This window comes from Fundulus heteroclitus, chromosome 3 (assembly GCF_011125445.2).
Source record: "Fundulus heteroclitus isolate FHET01 chromosome 3, MU-UCD_Fhet_4.1, whole genome shotgun sequence".
NCBI lineage: Eukaryota > Metazoa > Chordata > Actinopteri > Cyprinodontiformes > Fundulidae > Fundulus > Fundulus heteroclitus.
Genome location: NC_046363.1, coordinates 10,149,208 through 10,166,425, shown reverse-complemented (window position 1 = coordinate 10,166,425; position 17,218 = coordinate 10,149,208). Strand labels below are relative to the sequence as shown.

Here is a 17,218-nt window from a genome sequence, read left to right as displayed (position 1 = left end):
TATTTAAACGTCAAAACACATGCAACTATTTTTTGCAACGTTCACACAGAAGATAATATTGTTGCTGGATGATATTAATGTCATATTTTAGCTTTCTGACTATCGCTAAATGAATACAAGGACTTGCCGACTGTGGTTTAGCCAGTTAGGTCACTCATGTCAACGTTTTAACCACATTTAGGCATTTATTGTACATCTTCATATAGATGTCTGTTGTTTGGAGCAATTATTCTATATTTACGGAGGAATTATGGGGGGATCTGAAGCTAAAACATGAATGCAAACATGACATACATTTTGAATTAATAATTATAAGTAGAACATACCAGTTTTGGGTTAGTCCATTTTATCAACCCTAAAAAAATTCAAACACATGTAGGCATCTCTTAAAATGCATGTTCGTCATTCTGTATTCTTTAGCTTCCCAGCCTGAGTTTCAACATCTTTCTTCAGGCTAAATTTAGACCGGACATACAGTGACATTCAGCCACATACTCTGTGTCTTTCTTTGGGGTCAATACAATTAGCTGACCTGAAATAGCAAGAATAAAGATCCTTGTACATTCTACGTTTTCTTTCCAAATTGTTGCAGTTCCAACGTTTTGAGGCACAACATAACACCGGGTATTATCAGCCAAGGCAAGAACATAAGATGCATTGGCCAGCCACATTTGATCATCCTTATGCAACTTTTCCACCACATCTTTTCAGCTTTAAAACCATATTTTCACTTTGACTGGATTGAAGACAATGCTGCACTTTATAATATTCAACACAATTTTACTCAGGATTGCTTTCAGTTTTTCTTCGGTGTGAATTTGACTGGTTGGCCTGAAATACTCGCAAAAATAAATCTCCATTGGCGTCTGTTGTTTGGAGGGAGTGTTCCAAATTTGTTAGTTTTGAGAGAAAGATGTCAGACAGAAACAAAACCATAATGATACATTTTGTATTAATATTCTCTTCACAGAAGAAAACATTGTTCTTTCTTTATTTTTGCTCTCTAATACTACTACTACTACTACTAATAAAAATAATAACAATAATAAAATGAATAATAATAATAATGCAAAAGATCTGTAAACAATATTTGCTAAATTTAAAGAGCCCAATCACATTGTGACTTGTGCCAAATGCTGTATCTTGTTTCTCCCTCTTATTAAATTGTGATTTAACAAGTTAAACTAAATAAAATGATTAAAAGTAAAATAGGTTAAAATAGGTTAAAATCATAATGTCGGGTTTTACCCCTTTTATTGTTTAGCTTTGCACAATTATTAAATGAGGAAATCGGCTCGCTCAGAGGCCACAGATAGGCCCATTCACGATATTATTCTATTTTTGTTTATGATCATATTTTCTTTCAGCCCTCAAACAAGACCAGCTGGTTTCTCCCGCCGCTTTGCAAAGGGTTCCTAAAACTAACGCGAAAGTACAGAACTTTCAATGAAAACGCAGAATAATATGACGCCCTGTCATTTCATTTACAGTCCCGCCGTGTGATATGATGGGAGATCGACCCTGGGTGGTTCTCACTGGAGGACTGAGGACGAGCCAGTGAACAGCAACGTGGTGGTACATCCTAGTGGTGGCTGAGAGCAATGGGCTGAACCCTTGCTTGGGGGCTGAATCTCGCACACTCGCACACACACAGAGAGAGCGCACAGTCCCCTCCGCGCACACAGAGCCTTGCCCAGTAACGAGAGGGAGCGACGTTGCGAGCGGGCTGCCAGAAGATAACTTCAAAGTTGGCTTCACTTCCCGGAGGGGGAAGACGCAGCGACCGAAGTCTCTTCGTCTGGGAAACAAGCGCTCGCTGCGCGTCTTTTTTTTTTTTTTTTTCTACTTTCGCAGAGCGCACCGACGGCGAGGGCGCAACCAGGAGCCGAAACACGCCAGCAGGAGCAAAGGAGCAATTTCACAGCGATCAGAAGACTGAAGAGACTTCTTTCGTGCGGACAATTGAGTTCGGGCTCCCAGTCAGTGTTGTTGCTGAGCCAAAAAAAAAAAAAAACGTGTCGCTCTCTCGGAAGACGCGCGTCAAAGTTTTTGGAGAACCGACCTGCGCCATAACCAAAGAAGCAAAACAGTGATGGTTTAACAGCAACTTCCAACTCAAAACTATCTTAGTGCAAAGATGCGCTCCAAGAGAAAACTTTAAAGACAGAGACCACGCGTCAAGTCGCTTCCTTTGGGGGGGCAGGAGGAGGTGCGTGTTCAGCCTCGGTGCGAGTAAAAGATACAGCCAGTGTGAGAAGTGTGCCTATAGGTGGGAAGACAGACTGTTCCAGAAGAGACCTTAAGAAGTTTCCAGCTCCATCAAGGCTTAGAGATGCGCACCAGAACCACCGGAGAGGCACCGCGCTTAGTTTGAGCCCTGCGCTTCTCTTTGGAGAGCTCCATGTGAACGGGACAGAACAGGAGAGGCTCGCTGTGTTGTGTTGTGTTGTTGGGGGGAGGAAAAGGAGAAAAAAAAAAAAACTCTAATTGCTCAGTCCGTCCCTCATTACCATATCCAATGCGCGTCCGCTGGACCCCAGCCAATCCTCCCCACCTTCACACGGTGCCATTAATCGCGAGGCATTATTCACTATCATAATTATTATCCCGACATGCGCAATCCGACGCACAGCGACAGAGGCGACAGGAGCGGCAACACTGGCTAATTTCCCCAGATTGCAACGCCTCTCACACACTTTCCGAGCGTCGCAGAGTGTTTGTGAACTTTATTCATATCATCTTATGTTGTAGCGCTCTTCGCTGATGCCTCTGCACAGCGCGGACACATCAGCGTCAAGTCAGCGCAAGCAGCACTACGAGCACTCACGCCTGCAGCCTGCAGCCGCAGCATGTCCCGACGCAAGCAAGCCAAGCCGCAGCACCTCAAGTCGGACGAGGATCCCGCACTGACCGGGGTGGTCTCCGAGCACGGTGAGTGGCTCTGATCAGCTGAGCAACTATTGCGCTCTTTCCTCGCCCGACCTTAGAAAGTGCGCTTTCTTAATTCAAACTTTTCCTATCGAATAAAACAATATTTTTTTTATTTAGTCACTCTTATTATGGAGGTTCTGTTAGGATTGATTTCTTAACTACATAAAAAGCCTTCTATGATGCAGCCATTAACATAAAAGTTCCTCCTTTATTATGCAAAGTCTTCCTTTTTTACTGTCGCACAGATTGTATCATGACCGGCTGTTGGTTGACAGATGACCTTTAGGATTAATGGAACAAATGCGGGCATTATAGCAACCTAAACTCCGAGCGGTTCACCTTTACAGCATCCGATTTATTTGCAGAAGGCCTTCTTTTGAAAAAGGCCTTTTTTTTCTTTTTACAGTAACGATTTTCATTTTTATTTCTTTTGCAAATATAAACATCGGTGCAACAAATTCTTAAATCTTGGTAGATTTCCAGTCGATTATACATCCGCGACTCCGCAATGACTCCCAGACGATCATTTAAATGTTGACTCTCTAAAATCTCGAAATACGTAAATGTAAGGCCTTAAATTTACGTTAAATTTCTTTTCTAGGGTTGTCTCTTTTTAGACTGTGCGTTTGTCTCTTTTGTCTTAAGTGCGCTACAAGAAGGGGCCAAAATGCGGGAGTCTGCTGCAGGTCGAAGCCTTGTTTTTGTCATGGAAATGTTTTTTTGTTTACCCCCCACCCTGCACATAAATTTACCACACTTGATTTGCTCCTTTTTTTCTTTTTCTTTTTTCTTTTTTTTTTTGCTCACAATCTCGAAAAGGTAGCTTGACAGAGCTTGTCCTCGCCATATGGAGAAAAAGGATTATTTAGCCGTCAGCCTGCCCAACAAAAAACAAAACAGAAAAAAAACCCCACATCATTATATTAAAGTTAAAGTCAAGTCTGGAGGCTCCTGAAGCACTGTAGGAACTGTGAAGCAAATGAAAGACAGCGAGAGGAAAAAAATAACCTTCAGTGTAAAAATAATTATTGGAAAAATATTGCAATTTTATTAGAGAAATCTTTCAAATGTATATATATTAACACATTTCTTCATATTACACTTTCAAAATGCAAATTTGTCCCAGAGCTAAAGCTTTATTACCACGAAGAAATATCAGTAATCACTGCAATTATTGCCACAGACTCCCAAAAAACACACACGTGTGCTCTCTCACACACGCGCACACACATCTCTGTGGTTCCTTAGGACAGAAACGAGTGATGTAATCTCGGGGGAGCGGCTGTCTTTGCATGTAGAAATGTTGCTGTGCAGGAAGGTCTGTGTGTGTGTGTGTGTGTGTGTGTGTGTGTGTGTGGGGGGGGGGTCCCATTAATGGCTCTTGGCTCTTTTGTCCAGTTTACTGTTTTTTTTTTGTAGTTTTTTTGTTGGGTAATTTATGGGGTGCCCGCATTCACGAAAATACAAACACTGTCACTGGGCATTCAGATACACCCCCCATTGAGAGATACAGGGCAGAGATACAGAACATCCATCAGGTTTCTCTCCTGTTGGATTCTGTAATGGTGAGAACAGGAACTTCCTGTTTCTATTGAAAGTCCGCACGGCAGTGGATGTGGAATCAACCGCAAATGGCTCCAGAAGAAACTGACTATGTAATTATTTTTCTCATCTCAAGTAGTGATTTTTCTCCTTTAACCTTCCTTTTTTTTTTTTTTTACTGTATCCTAACAATACCATTGTGCTTGAGCCTGGAAGTGCCCGTGGAATGTCCTCTCCCTATTGTTGCACCACACTGGCTGGCTTGTATTCAGGGGGTGCAGACGCAACAGCGAACAATCCCGAGCCTTTTGGCACAGCACAGCGAGCCCATAGTCACTTAAACAAACCTAATAACGCCACGTTGCATCCAAAGCCACCTCACACAACAAGCGTCTAATGCAATACTGTCAGCGTATCGTCGCGGCATGATCGGATTGTCCGCTCCCCCGTTGCTGTGGGGGAGCTGTATTGATCGCTGGCTTTTTACAATCCGTTGACTTTGCTGTTGAAGAAACTCGAAAGTTCCGATTTGCCTGATTTTGACTTAAAATCCATATTATTTCAACTAATGACGGTGAAAATGTAAAGCGTGGTTCTTTGCTGCTGGGGTGGGTCCATGCAGCGCGTTTCATGAAGAAGAAAAAATTAGCACGTAAAGAAAATTCCATTATTGGGTTTTCTCCCCAAATTTCATAATTGTCGGATGTGTTTCGGATAAAAAAATTTCCTACAGCTGCACCTCAGAGACGGTGTGTTACTGTCTTGCATCAGCCAAAAAAATAAATAAATAAATAAAAATACACGAACAACTAAAATAAAGATTCAGCAACCCCTTGTCTGCCATCTCTGAGGCCTTCTGGACACTTGCCCCTCCCCTGGGGGCATGGGGGGTAGTGTATGTGTGTTAGCATGGGGAGGGGGGGGGGGGGTGTCAGCTTAGGAGTGCTTTTACAAAGCTTGCTGACTTAACCTTTGTGTAGTCCCCGGCCGGGCAGATCCTGCCGCTAGATGTCAAGCTCTTTGTACAATTAGAACATGCATGCTGCTGACCTTGGCAGCGCAGCTCGCTCGTGTCAGAGTAAGAGCAAGCAGCGCGCCGTCACGTCTTTCACACATTCTTGTGCAAACTGTGTGCGTTAAAAAAGATTTCAAGAAAGTTCCCTTGTTTATAGAGATCATGGGGCGGACGAGCAGGGACAACTTACAGAAGTAGGTTCTTCCCTCTTTAACCTTAAAAAAGGTTGATGATGCTCTTCCCCCCCCCCTGTTAACTGCAACACCCCCTCAAAAATGTTTGTAATATTTCAAGGCTAAAATCTTCAGAAAAAGAGTTGAAATCTTCAGCCAGTACCTTCCCCTCCTGGGCTTTGTTGAAGAGCAGCAAAGAATAAAAAAAAAAGAAAAAAAAAAAATGCGGAGCGAGTGCTAAAACCCCTGCTGACAGTGACAACATAGTTGTTGCCCACTTCCCCTGCAGAGGGGCTTTTGTTTGCCTTTTGTTTTAATCCCTTCTCACCAGGGTGCAGGCCTGCGGACCACCCACGTGGAAGTGCCAAGGATGTCTTTGAGAAGGCACTCAAAAATGGCTGTGTCTTAATTACTACTCAGAGCTGAAAACACTGCACAAGCAAGCGTGATCCGGATCGAGGGGAAGGACGAGGCAGAAGACGGAAGGACTGTTTGGGAAGCTTACAGATCACCTGCTTTAGATGCACACTTTTCCCCCCCCTCTCCTGGCCTCCCCTGGCAACTTAGGCAAATAGTACGGTGGGTCTGGTTGCCTTGCAATGTCAGGTGAAAATTGCTCTCCAAGAAGGGGGTGGGGGGTGGGGGGGGGGGGGGGCGTTAGACATCCCTGCCCGTGTTTGACAGACACATTTTTGAAATGAATGGCAGCCATAAAGGCCGTATATGGCTCCAGCGGCGAATCGGACAGGCAAGAAGAACATTTCTCTGGATTAAATGATACAGATGACCGAGGCCAAATATATTTATTTCAGAAAGAACACAGGATGGTTGAATATCCTTCTGTCGTGGAGGACCTCTGTCCTCGCGATCTCAAACGGCGTTGTAAATCCAGGCACAGAAAAGCCACGTTTGACGAGCGAAGCGGTCATCCAAACGGAGCGCCGTCACTGAATACTGCATTGCGAACGCTTGCACAAACAAATCGTTAATGTTTTGGCTGCGCCACATCTGCAGGGGATGACAAAAGGCCTCTGTGTGTGTGTGTGTGTGAGTGTGTGTGTGTGTGTGTTTGCAGATATGACTGTACCACTCGATGACATGCGCACACCCGCGGAGCCCGCCTCAGAACGGGCCGAGCTTCCGTCAGGTCTGAGGGATGCTTTGGGATCAGTCGCTTGGGTATCGCCTCGCAGGCATTCGTCTCCGGGAATTGTTTGCTACTCAAGACACATAAATGGTGTCAGCAAATGTAGAACGAAAATAGTTGTTGCAAAGGAGTTAAGTCAGGTCTGACAATATTTGCCTGAAAGCGAAACCTGAGCTACAGGAATTCGTATTCTTCCCACGCATCCATAGTTAATTTTGATTCATATCGTTTATATTTGAAACTGAAGAACCAGCGAGCACACAACACACTGGACTGTATTTTCAGCCCTGAATAGAATTTATAACAAATCTTCATTTTAAGAAAAATTGCTTATCAGGAAGATGAGAGTTGTGGTAGCCCATTTTTAAAAAGAACCTTTAGTGGAATAAAAATATTTCCAGAATTCCAACATTGTTAGACCCATCAGGCCGTCTTTTGTTTCTTTTTCCTCCCAGCTGGAGGGGGGGGGGGGACTTTGCAGTGAATCATCTCTGTCCGAGAGCGTGAGGTTGTCCTCAGATTCTTGAAAGAAATGGAAGATGTCGGAATAACTGGAGCACAGACGCTGATCATCGACGGTGCGCGTGGAAAAGCGAGTTGCCAAATAAATCCCAATTCTCCATTTTTAAAAGGAGACACAGCGGATGCGAAAAGTGTCGCTCGCTGTTTCTGTGTGCCATATTAACGGAATCTGGAGAACAGGAGCGTCGGGGCTTGTTCCCCGTCAATCCCCTGCCGTATGTCTTTTGCAGAATTAGCAGAAACCTCTGAGGTTATATGTCGGATTGGTGATTTTTAGTTTGGACGCCAGAGCAAGAAACAAAAGTGGACACGTAGATTCGGTGCCTATAATCCCTCTATCGACTGCGTTCAGCTAAATATTTACATCTGGGTAAATGAAGACTTTTAAAGGGATGAAAAACAGATTGGATTTTTTCCCTTTCTCATGCTATAGGCCTAAGAAAATCAATACACTCTTCTGCACACACACACACACACACACACACAGACACGCCTGCATGTGTCTGCAAACACACCTTTTTGCTGCAAAGATGCCACAATTCTGACAGCTGCACAACGAAGCGTTGAACGCGAATGCAGCTGTTTCCACCAGCTCATTCAAGTTCTGATATTTCCATTCACGCTTCAAAAGCATTCAGGTGTTTTATGGCCCTTAGATCGCGTCGCTGTAATTAACACTGACTAATTGTTGCAGCACTCAAACTCACACAGTCAGCAGCATGTTTCTCAATCTTGTTTCTTTTTTTTATTTTCTCTCTTTTTCTCTGAAAATTTTAAACGGCAATGGGTACATGTTTTAATGAGTTTTAGCGATTTGAGATATTAAGACTGCTAAACTTAATTTAGATAAAATGTTTGACGTTATAAACTATAAACAGTAAAAGTAACAATCAGGCTGCTAGATGAGAAACCACAAGAGTAGAAAAATCTGAACTCTTTTTCACTGGACAAGTTTTAAATATGAGTCAGGTTTTAAAGAAGCAGGTCCGTACAAAAGAAAAAAAAAGTAAAACATTAATTCTTATGTCTTGATTTATATATTTGTTTGCGTGTTGATCTCTGCACATATGCAGTCTCTGAGTACACGCTTTGTCTTTGCAAAACGTGCCAGTGTGTGTGAGGTCAGAGGCACACAAAGGCCCCCACTTGTGATTGTATGAATGAATAAAAGAGATTGACAGTAATACCATTCTAATAACTAATCAGCTCAACACAATGCCTGCTCATTTGTGTTGACCTTTCAACCCTCAATTATGGAAATGAGTTGCGCTGTCCGCGGCCGGGTTAAGGAGCTTTTTAGCCTGCTGTCACGTGTCGACTACATTTCCAGGCGCTGACTCCTGTTTTTCTCTTCTCAGATTTTACTTTTGCTTTGAGACGAATTATTTTTTTATTATTTTGGACAGCGATTGTGATATTGATTTGTTAAAATGATGATGCAAATCTTAAAATAATTCTTCACATTGTATAGTGGGTTCTTGGATATTGATGTTTTTTGTTTTTACCTCAATAACAATACTACATTGTCATTTTCTTACAATATATGTCCTACCCCCCACCCCCGTTTTGGTCACATGTTAGAGGTGGACTGATTAATTTCTTTACGAATGAGGCATTATAATTGAAACTTCCTCTATAGATTAGTTTGATTGTGGCTCACTTTGCTTTATTCATACTGTATTTCTGCTTGTATTTGTATAGCGTGAATTGTATTTAAAGCTTTAATTATAGAGAAATTGTTGTTTTCCAATTTTTTTAATGATTTTTTTTTTGGGTACAATATGTACCTAAGAAAATAACAACAACAACCAGACCAAAACATCTAGTTTAGCTGTAATTGAACACGGTTCCTACAGATACTGAAAACGGGCATGGACCTGCATAAGCTTTTCATGGTATGATACCTTTGAGAAAAACGCAGCAGTTTCATGTTAAAATGGTATTTACAGAATACTTTAAAGCAAAAACACCTAAAATACCATGACACGTTTATTTTATTTAACAAAAAAAACAAACAAACACAAAAGCCAAAAATATTCTTACTGCAGCTAATATAACATTATATAGCTATAATAATATTCAGGTTTTTTTCATTGTTTTTTTGTTTGTTTGTTTTGTTTTGTTTTTCATTTTAATACATATTATTGCACCTAATAAAGTGATATTAGCTGGTTATTTAGTCGGGCTTTCTGCTCCAGTACGCTGACCCTAGTTTGCTGCTTAACAGTCAAAGCTTGCCAGCTGTAGTCTTAAAACAACATCCCTTTAATAGGAGTGATGGGTACTGTCTCTTTAGTTTCCACACTATGATTTTTAGTTTTTTTGCAACCTAAAATTATTCCCAATTGACAAATTTGTCATTGTTGTAAGTGAGGGAAAGGTGTAGTAGCAACCAGGTGACCGACAGTGTGCAGTAATAGGTAGAGGTCGGATCACCACTTTATGCTCCATACAACAGAGAAAAACATCTGTTCTCTCTCTGGCATCTAATTAAAAGGGCTTTAAACTATATGGAAATCCTTAAGTTTCCAACCAAAGTCAAATATCAGTTGTTTATAAGCCTCAGCACTTGACACTGATAATCGGCCCATGCCTAGTTTAAAGGGATTTGTACACATTATACATGCACCGATGCAGACATGCTATATGACTATACTTAAAGAGAAAAAATAAACTTACACAAGGGGCCATTTGCCTTGGTTTTGATCAAGTGTGAACTGGATCCATGTTCAGAGGTTGTGCCGGTTTGTTTGACTCTTGAGGACTGCATGTGGGAGAGGAAGTGGCTTCCAACAACTGCGATTAAACATGTGTAACTAATCAGTGACATTGCTGCCATGGCACAAGTATGTAATTTGTAGAGTCTAGTGTCGGGAAGAAAAAGTGAGTAGCTGAAAGGAAATCAGAAGCATTATGAATATTTAGAAGACAATTTTGTTAAACAGAATTTAGATTATTTTTTCTGCACTTTATTAAATACTTAATTTCCTTCATGTTATTCAAATTATAATTAAAGTAAAATATAATTTTTTGTAACATTTAAATTGATGTTCTGGTAGCAGTTGAAGTTTGGAGTCCCATGCTTTTCAGGACTAAAGATATTACCTTTGCTGTGCTAAATGAAAAGGCCGGAGCGTTTGAAATTCAGGTGGAAATGACTGAGCTTGATAGCAGAGGGGAATCCTAATGGGGCCATCAAAGTCCTTATTTGTACCCAACAGATGAGGCAGCTGTGAATTGTATGAAATATTGGAAATCAATGGGCTCTATGGAATTTCATTAAGCGGCAGTATCCACAATTGATAGGCCCTCATAATTTGATGGATTGCACAAAGAAAATTATTAGCTGCCTGTATGGAGAGGGTGTGAATGCACAAATCTGGGTCTTGAGAGTTGGTGAACTAGGGTAATTTGTTCTGCGTAAAAAGAAAAAAAAAATAGAAAGAATATTGATTTCAGTTATGTTAAAAGTGGAAAAAAAATCAAAGGTTAAATCTTTGCTGCACTCTACTGCAAAATATGTGTGAATTCTTTATTGATTATTTATTCATTAATTCTTCTTTCACCCCCCCCCCCTCTCTCCCTTCTTTCTATCCTCATCCACTTCCCTTACCCTCTCCCCTCCTTGCAGCCCAAGGTGATGTGCTGGATGATGCCGACAGTGGGAATGAGAGTCGCAGCGGCAGTGAAGAAACTCATGTATGTGAGAAGTGTTGTGCTGAGTTCTTCAAGTGGTCAGACTTCTGTGAACATTTAAAGAGCTGTACAAAGAACCCCCTTGTTCTCATAGTGAATGACAATGAGGACACACCTAACCCTTCCCAGGAGTACCCTTCAGAGCCCTCACCCATCCCGAGCTGCAACAGCGAGCAAGATGACAGTGAGGACACCAGGGAGGGGAACCAGAGTCCTGCCGGTGTGGCAGATGACATACCGGAGACCGATCCCTTAAATGGGGTCAATGTCCTGGAAAAGGAGGATGAGCAGATGGAGCTGGAGCTCTCTGCTGAAAAAGATATAGATTCTGAAGAAAGAGACGTGACATCACCCGAGCCAGATGGCTCCCTACCTCAGCTAAATGATGTTGTCCCTTCTGCAATTACAAGCTACACCATGCCAAGCACCAATGTTACCTTGGAGACCCTGCACAGTACTCGGGTTGCAGTTGCCCAGTTTTCGCAGAGTGTAAGGGCAGCAGCGGGCAGTGGGGTGTCTACCATGGCTATCCCTATGATCCTGGACCAGCTTATGGCTCTCCAGCAGCAACAGATCCATCAGTTGCAGCTAATAGAACAAATTAGAAGTCAAGTGGCCCTTATGAACAGACAGTCTGCTCCACAACCTGCTCTCAACCACCATCACAAAAGTGCTGCAGGAAACCAGGGGTCCATATCTTCGTGTGTTGCTCCGGTTGCAAACCAACTTCATTTGCATAACTTCATCACACCCCCTGTCCATCAGCTACCTGTCAGGTTGCCTGCCACTCTTAGTGGTCAAGGCCCTTCACCTCTGACCTCAGCAATAGAAGGGTCTCTCTCTCAAACACCACAGAGTAGTAATCAGCAGTCTAACTCCTCAATCCCAAACACATCTTCAAATAATTCACCGTTTCCACCACCAAATGGTACTGGCTTGCCAGCTCTGCATCCCTCCTGTTCGTCCACTGTCTCAAATAACAACAGCAGCACTAGCAGTAGCATAACAGGAGGAGGTGGTGGTGTCAGCAGCAGCTCAGCTCTGTCCAGGAATTCAACCACCCCTCCCTCACTAAGTCACAGTAGCCTACTGAACTCTGCCTCCAGTCTACCACTGATACCTCACAGTTCCTCGAGCAGCGTCATCTTCCCCAATCCACTGGCTAGCATAGCAGCCACAGCCAACGCACTTGACCCTCTTTCTGCTCTAATGAAACACCGCAAGGGAAAGCCCCCCAATGTGTCTGTGTTTGACACTAAGCCCAGCTCCGAAGACCCCTTCTTTAAGCATAAGTGTCGGTTCTGTGCCAAGGTGTTTGGCAGTGACAGCGCCCTGCAGATCCACCTGCGTTCTCACACTGGAGAGAGGCCCTACAAGTGCAACATATGTGGCAATCGTTTCTCTACCAAGGGGAATCTGAAAGTCCACTTCCAGAGGCACAAAGAAAAATATCCACACATTCAAATGAACCCTTACCCTGTACCAGAGTACCTGGACAATGTGCCAACAAGCTCCGGTATTCCATATGGCATGTCATTGCCCCCAGAAAAACCTGTTACCACATGGCTTGACAGTAAACCAGTCCTACCCACTGTGCCCACATCGATTGGACTCCAGCTGCCTCCAACGCTCCCAAGTATGATTGGAGGTTTTTCCGATTCTCCAAGCCTCACTCCACTTAGCAGGTCCCCTCAGAGGCCTTCTCCGCCCACAAGTGAGTGTGCATCTTTGTCCCCAAATATCGTCAATGATTCTGGCATGACCACTACTTCGTCCTCCCCAAAACTTAGCATTGGGAATGATGCACCTCCTCTCTTGAAACCTGAAGGCATTCTCTTGTCCCCAAGTTGCCCTATTAGGCCAGGAGAGACCGCCACAACAACAGTAAGTCAAGCGCTTCTTCCCACCACTGTCACCTCCACAACATTTTCAGGCAGTGGCCAAATCACCGAGCCTATAAATAGCCCCAACTCCACTTCCAATTCAGTATCCCATCCTGTCCTTCCGATGCTTTCTGACCAGTTTAAGGCAAAGTTTCCTTTTGGAGGACTCCTAGACTCTATGCAAACCTCAGAGACATCAAAGTTACAGCAGCTTGTGGAGAATATTGATAAGAAGATGACCGATCCCAACCAGTGTGTTATCTGCCACCGTGTTCTGAGCTGCCAGAGCGCTCTAAAGATGCATTACCGTATCCACACAGGCGAGAGGCCTTTCAAATGCAAGATATGTGGACGAGCATTCACTACGAAGGGAAATCTAAAGACACACTTTGGTGTTCACAGGTCGAAACCACCACTTCGAGTCCAGCACTCTTGCCCTATATGTCAGAAAAAGTTCACCAATGCTGTTGTGCTGCAACAACACATCCGTATGCACATGGGAGGGCAGATTCCCAACACCCCTGTTCCTGAAAATCTGCAGGAGATGGAAACTGATGTGTCGTTTGATGAAAAGAGCCTGGACGCAATGAGTAACTATGATGACGACCTCCTGGATGAAATGGAGCAAGCTATGGATGATGAAGTGGACTTAAAAGATGGAGAAGTCGACCCTTCTAAACCGTACTCACCTGGGAGCTCGCCCCCAACTTCTATCATTTCTAGCATTGCTGCAATGGAAAACCAGATGAAGATGATTGACTCCACTGCCAATATAACTCGCACATTTGGCCAGAAGACAGCACAGAATGGCAGCAGCTTTCCCAGGGAGACAGAGTGCTTTACAACTGATTCCCTGACTGCTGCGGGAGATACTGAAGGTCAGAGTTTGGGAAGCCCCGCTTTGTCAGAGTCCTCAGGCTCTATGCAGCATTTGTCACCAGCTCCCAGTCATTCTGAGAGCCAGCGATCCAAATCCCCAGCTCTACTCAACAATAATAACAGCAGTAGTGCAATGACAGCAGAGGAGGGCCAGGAGAACAATACAGCTGGCTTGGCAACAGTGAAGTCAGAAAAATCAGAGACCCCGTCTCCCCTTTCTGCTACTGAAGGCACCGGGGCCCTTGACCTGACTGCCACTCAACCTAGCAGGCATTTCATCAAGGAGGAGAGTCACTTCAATATGTTGTTTCTAAACAGAGATCGGGGTGAGTCTGTTCAAAATCTAATAAATGTTAACTTGCATGTTAGTAAATTTCTAATAATACTAAATATAGATGAACACAATCTTGAATAACAAGATTTATGCATGTTAAAAGAGGAGGATCAATATATATTATTAGCCTCCAATTTTTTTTTTAATTACAATATGCAAATTTATTATGTCAACATTTAAAATTTTACTTTTGTGTTTGTTTTTCAGGGCTATGTACTCCTAACTTAGCCAGTACAGCAACAAACATGATCAAAATGGAAATGAATGGACACGGCAAGTCTTTGAGCGACAACTCTCATTTGCCTGTCGGCGTTCAGGTTCCAGCTGTAGCACCCCCGAGCACCATGAGCCCCAGCATCAACCCTATGTTGGCGCCCCCGCCTCCCCGTCGCACTCCAAAGCAGCACAACTGCCACTCATGTGGAAAGAACTTTTCCTCAGCCAGCGCACTTCAAATCCACGAGCGCACACACACAGGAGAGAAGCCTTTTGCCTGTTCTATATGTGGAAGGGCCTTCACCACAAAGGGCAATCTCAAGGTGAGACCCAAAACGAACTTTGAATACATTGGGTCATTCTGGTTGCAGAAACACATACACATTAGCCTCATTCATATGTCTTTGGTAAACTGTTTCTAAACTGTTTCTAAACAATTTCTAAACAGTTTACCAAAAACTTCTGGAGAAGATCTGTCTACTCGTTTCTTTCAATAACGGGCTCATTCTCGAGTCAAGCCATCAAAACATGTTTAAAGTCACTGACAGCTGAATTATTTTAAAGTTTCACATGATGTAAGGCAGTGGTGCCCAGGGCTAGTTGTCAAGGGAAGAATCTTGCATGTTTTAGGCATTTCCCAGTTTCAACACACCTGATTCAAATGTAGGGTTTATTATCAGGCCTCTACCAAACTTGACAACATGGTGGATAGGTAATTCAGTCACCTAAATCGGCTTTACTGGAGCAGAGACAGACTCAAAATGTATTAAAAACTATTCCTAGAGGACTGGAGTTGGACACCAATAATTTACAATTCCCTTTGCATTGTTCTTTAAGCTAAGGTTAGTTTCTTTTATGTTAAGTTTTGGCATTTCCCAATTTATTCTATGCCATAACATGTTACTCGTGTTGTATTTAGAGATTTGACTTAGAACAAAAAGCCCAACAGCGTAATACATATTTTTTTCTTCTCAATTTGTCACTACTTTTAGGTTCACATGGGAACCCATATGTGGAACAATGCTCCTGCCCGTAGGGGTCGACGCCTGTCGGTGGAGAACCCCATGGCCCTTTTGGGCGGGGATGCCATGAAGTTCAGCGAGATGTTTCAGAAGGACCTGGCAGCCCGAGCTATGAACGTTGACCCGGGCTTCTGGAACCAGTATGCGGCTGCCATCACCAATGGCTTGGCAATGAAGAACAATGAGATTTCTGTGATTCAGAATGGAGGCATCACCCAGCTACCGGTCAGCCTCGGCGGGGCAGGAATCACTTCGTTGGGAGCCATGCCTGGAGGCATGGAGCGAGTACACACTGGTAGAAGCTCTCCCATCACGGGTATGGAGAAGTCTGGTCTGGAGGTTCAAGCCAGTCGACCCTTTTCCAGATATATGGAGGAGAACAAAGAGATTGGGATCAATTAAAGACTTATCTGTATTGTAGCAGTTTGACAAAGACTAAAGTATGAGAAAATTACTGAGAAAAAGAAACTGCTGATCCAGTCTAAACTCATGCATACTTCTTTGTGTACATATGACATTTTTTTTGGTTGGTTTTGGAATTATTGTATTTAGTATTGATTAGAGGCCTTTGCCTTTCGCCCATCCCCCTCTCACTTGATATTTTGTCTATACAAAGAAAACTTTGTCTCTTGTTTGAGAATATGTCGTCTTGCAAGATATGCATGGTACTTATTTGATTTTATCGGTATGTTTGACTGCTTTTATGAATTCCTTTGGAAACCGGGTTCCTGCCTAAATGACAATGGGCAAGCATCTTTTATGGACAGGACAAATCCACATAAGAACGATTTTGTTTAAAGACAGTCTGACTTTTGTCCAGCAGCCCTGTTAGCGGTTGCCTTTTTAAATATAAGGGCAGTGACAAGACTGAGGAAAAGCCCGAAGTGTAGTGTTTTCGTGCTCGCTTGATACAACTTTTTTTTTCTCTCATGAACTAGAAAACTTGAAAAAATAATGTTTGAACTATTTTAATCTTTACATTTAGTCTCTCAGCATTGTCTTATAATGTTGTCCCGTGTCTTTAGTATTTATGATATTGACAAAAAAAAAGCGGGTATTCAAAAATATATTTAACAGCCCAAGCATTTTATTGATTTTTTTATAAACAGCAGGCTTCACTGATGATTATCTCTGTTAATAAAGACAGTATGTCAGTTGAGTTGACCAACAGAGAAAAATTGTAGGTTTTATTTGGATATCTGTTGACACCATGCGTATCTTCTCGTGTGATAAGGAGGCAAGAGATATCCAAAGCTGCTATGACCACAACCCTGCTTTTAACCTTTGTAAAAAAGAAGGAAAAAAGAGGTGAACCTTTTGAAGAAATATCTATGTATAGAAATACAGACAAATCTAAAACAGGTATGCATATTTTGTATCACATAAAATAGACATCATGAGTTGAGAGATATTTGTCATGTTTGTGAATGCACTTTTTGAAAACAAGACGTTTTGTCTGTGAGTTACCGTTAACCTTTTGACTGAGCTATCTATCACGTGCTGTTTTCATCGTTTTCAGCAAACCACTGCTCCCACTGACTGAGTCGGTTCTCTGTTACTGCATCTATTGCAACTCGTCACAGTGCAAACTCATCACCCAATCAAAACTCCCCTCAAATAAAAAAGGAAAACAGGTGTGTGTTTCAATGGTGTCTTTATCTCCTATGAAATGTCTCTTTCGTTTGTCACTTTTTTTAATTAGAAAATAAACCCCAAAATATAAGATGTTCATAGTCACAAAACTAAAGTGCATTTTTGTTCCCATTATTACTGAGTGGAAGAATTAAAACGCTTGTTTTGTAACTTGATTACATTATATTAGTATATAATACATTTTCAGTTACATTTTCTCATAGAT

At 42.5% G+C, this 17,218-nt stretch overlaps 1 protein-coding gene across 1 annotated transcript; it reads left to right on the top strand.

Annotated features, from left to right (window-relative positions):
• The first annotated feature begins 1,529 nt into the window (after window positions 1–1,529).
• On the top strand, window positions 1,530–16,995 carry sall3a (spalt-like transcription factor 3a). The gene is made up of 4 exons (XM_012872978.3): window positions 1,530–2,931; window positions 10,962–14,114; window positions 14,330–14,661; window positions 15,331–16,995. Exons 1-4 carry the CDS (start codon window positions 2,850–2,852, stop codon window positions 15,760–15,762), a joined length of 3,999 nt encoding a protein of 1,332 aa, XP_012728432.2. The 5' UTR covers window positions 1,530–2,849; the 3' UTR covers window positions 15,763–16,995.
• Window positions 16,996–17,218: the final 223 nt, after the last annotated feature.

Bases quoted from the DNA above. Each gene is read 5' to 3' on its own strand.
- sall3a (XM_012872978.3), top strand. From the start codon at position 2,850: ATGTCCCGACGCAAGCAAGCCAAGCCGCAGCACCTCAAGTCGGACGAG. The intron at 2,932-10,961 runs GTGAGTGGCTCT...CCCTCCTTGCAG, and splicing joins CGGGGTGGTCTCCGAGCACG to CCCAAGGTGATGTGCTGGAT. The intron at 14,662-15,330 runs GTGAGACCCAAA...CACTACTTTTAG, and splicing joins CCACAAAGGGCAATCTCAAG to GTTCACATGGGAACCCATAT.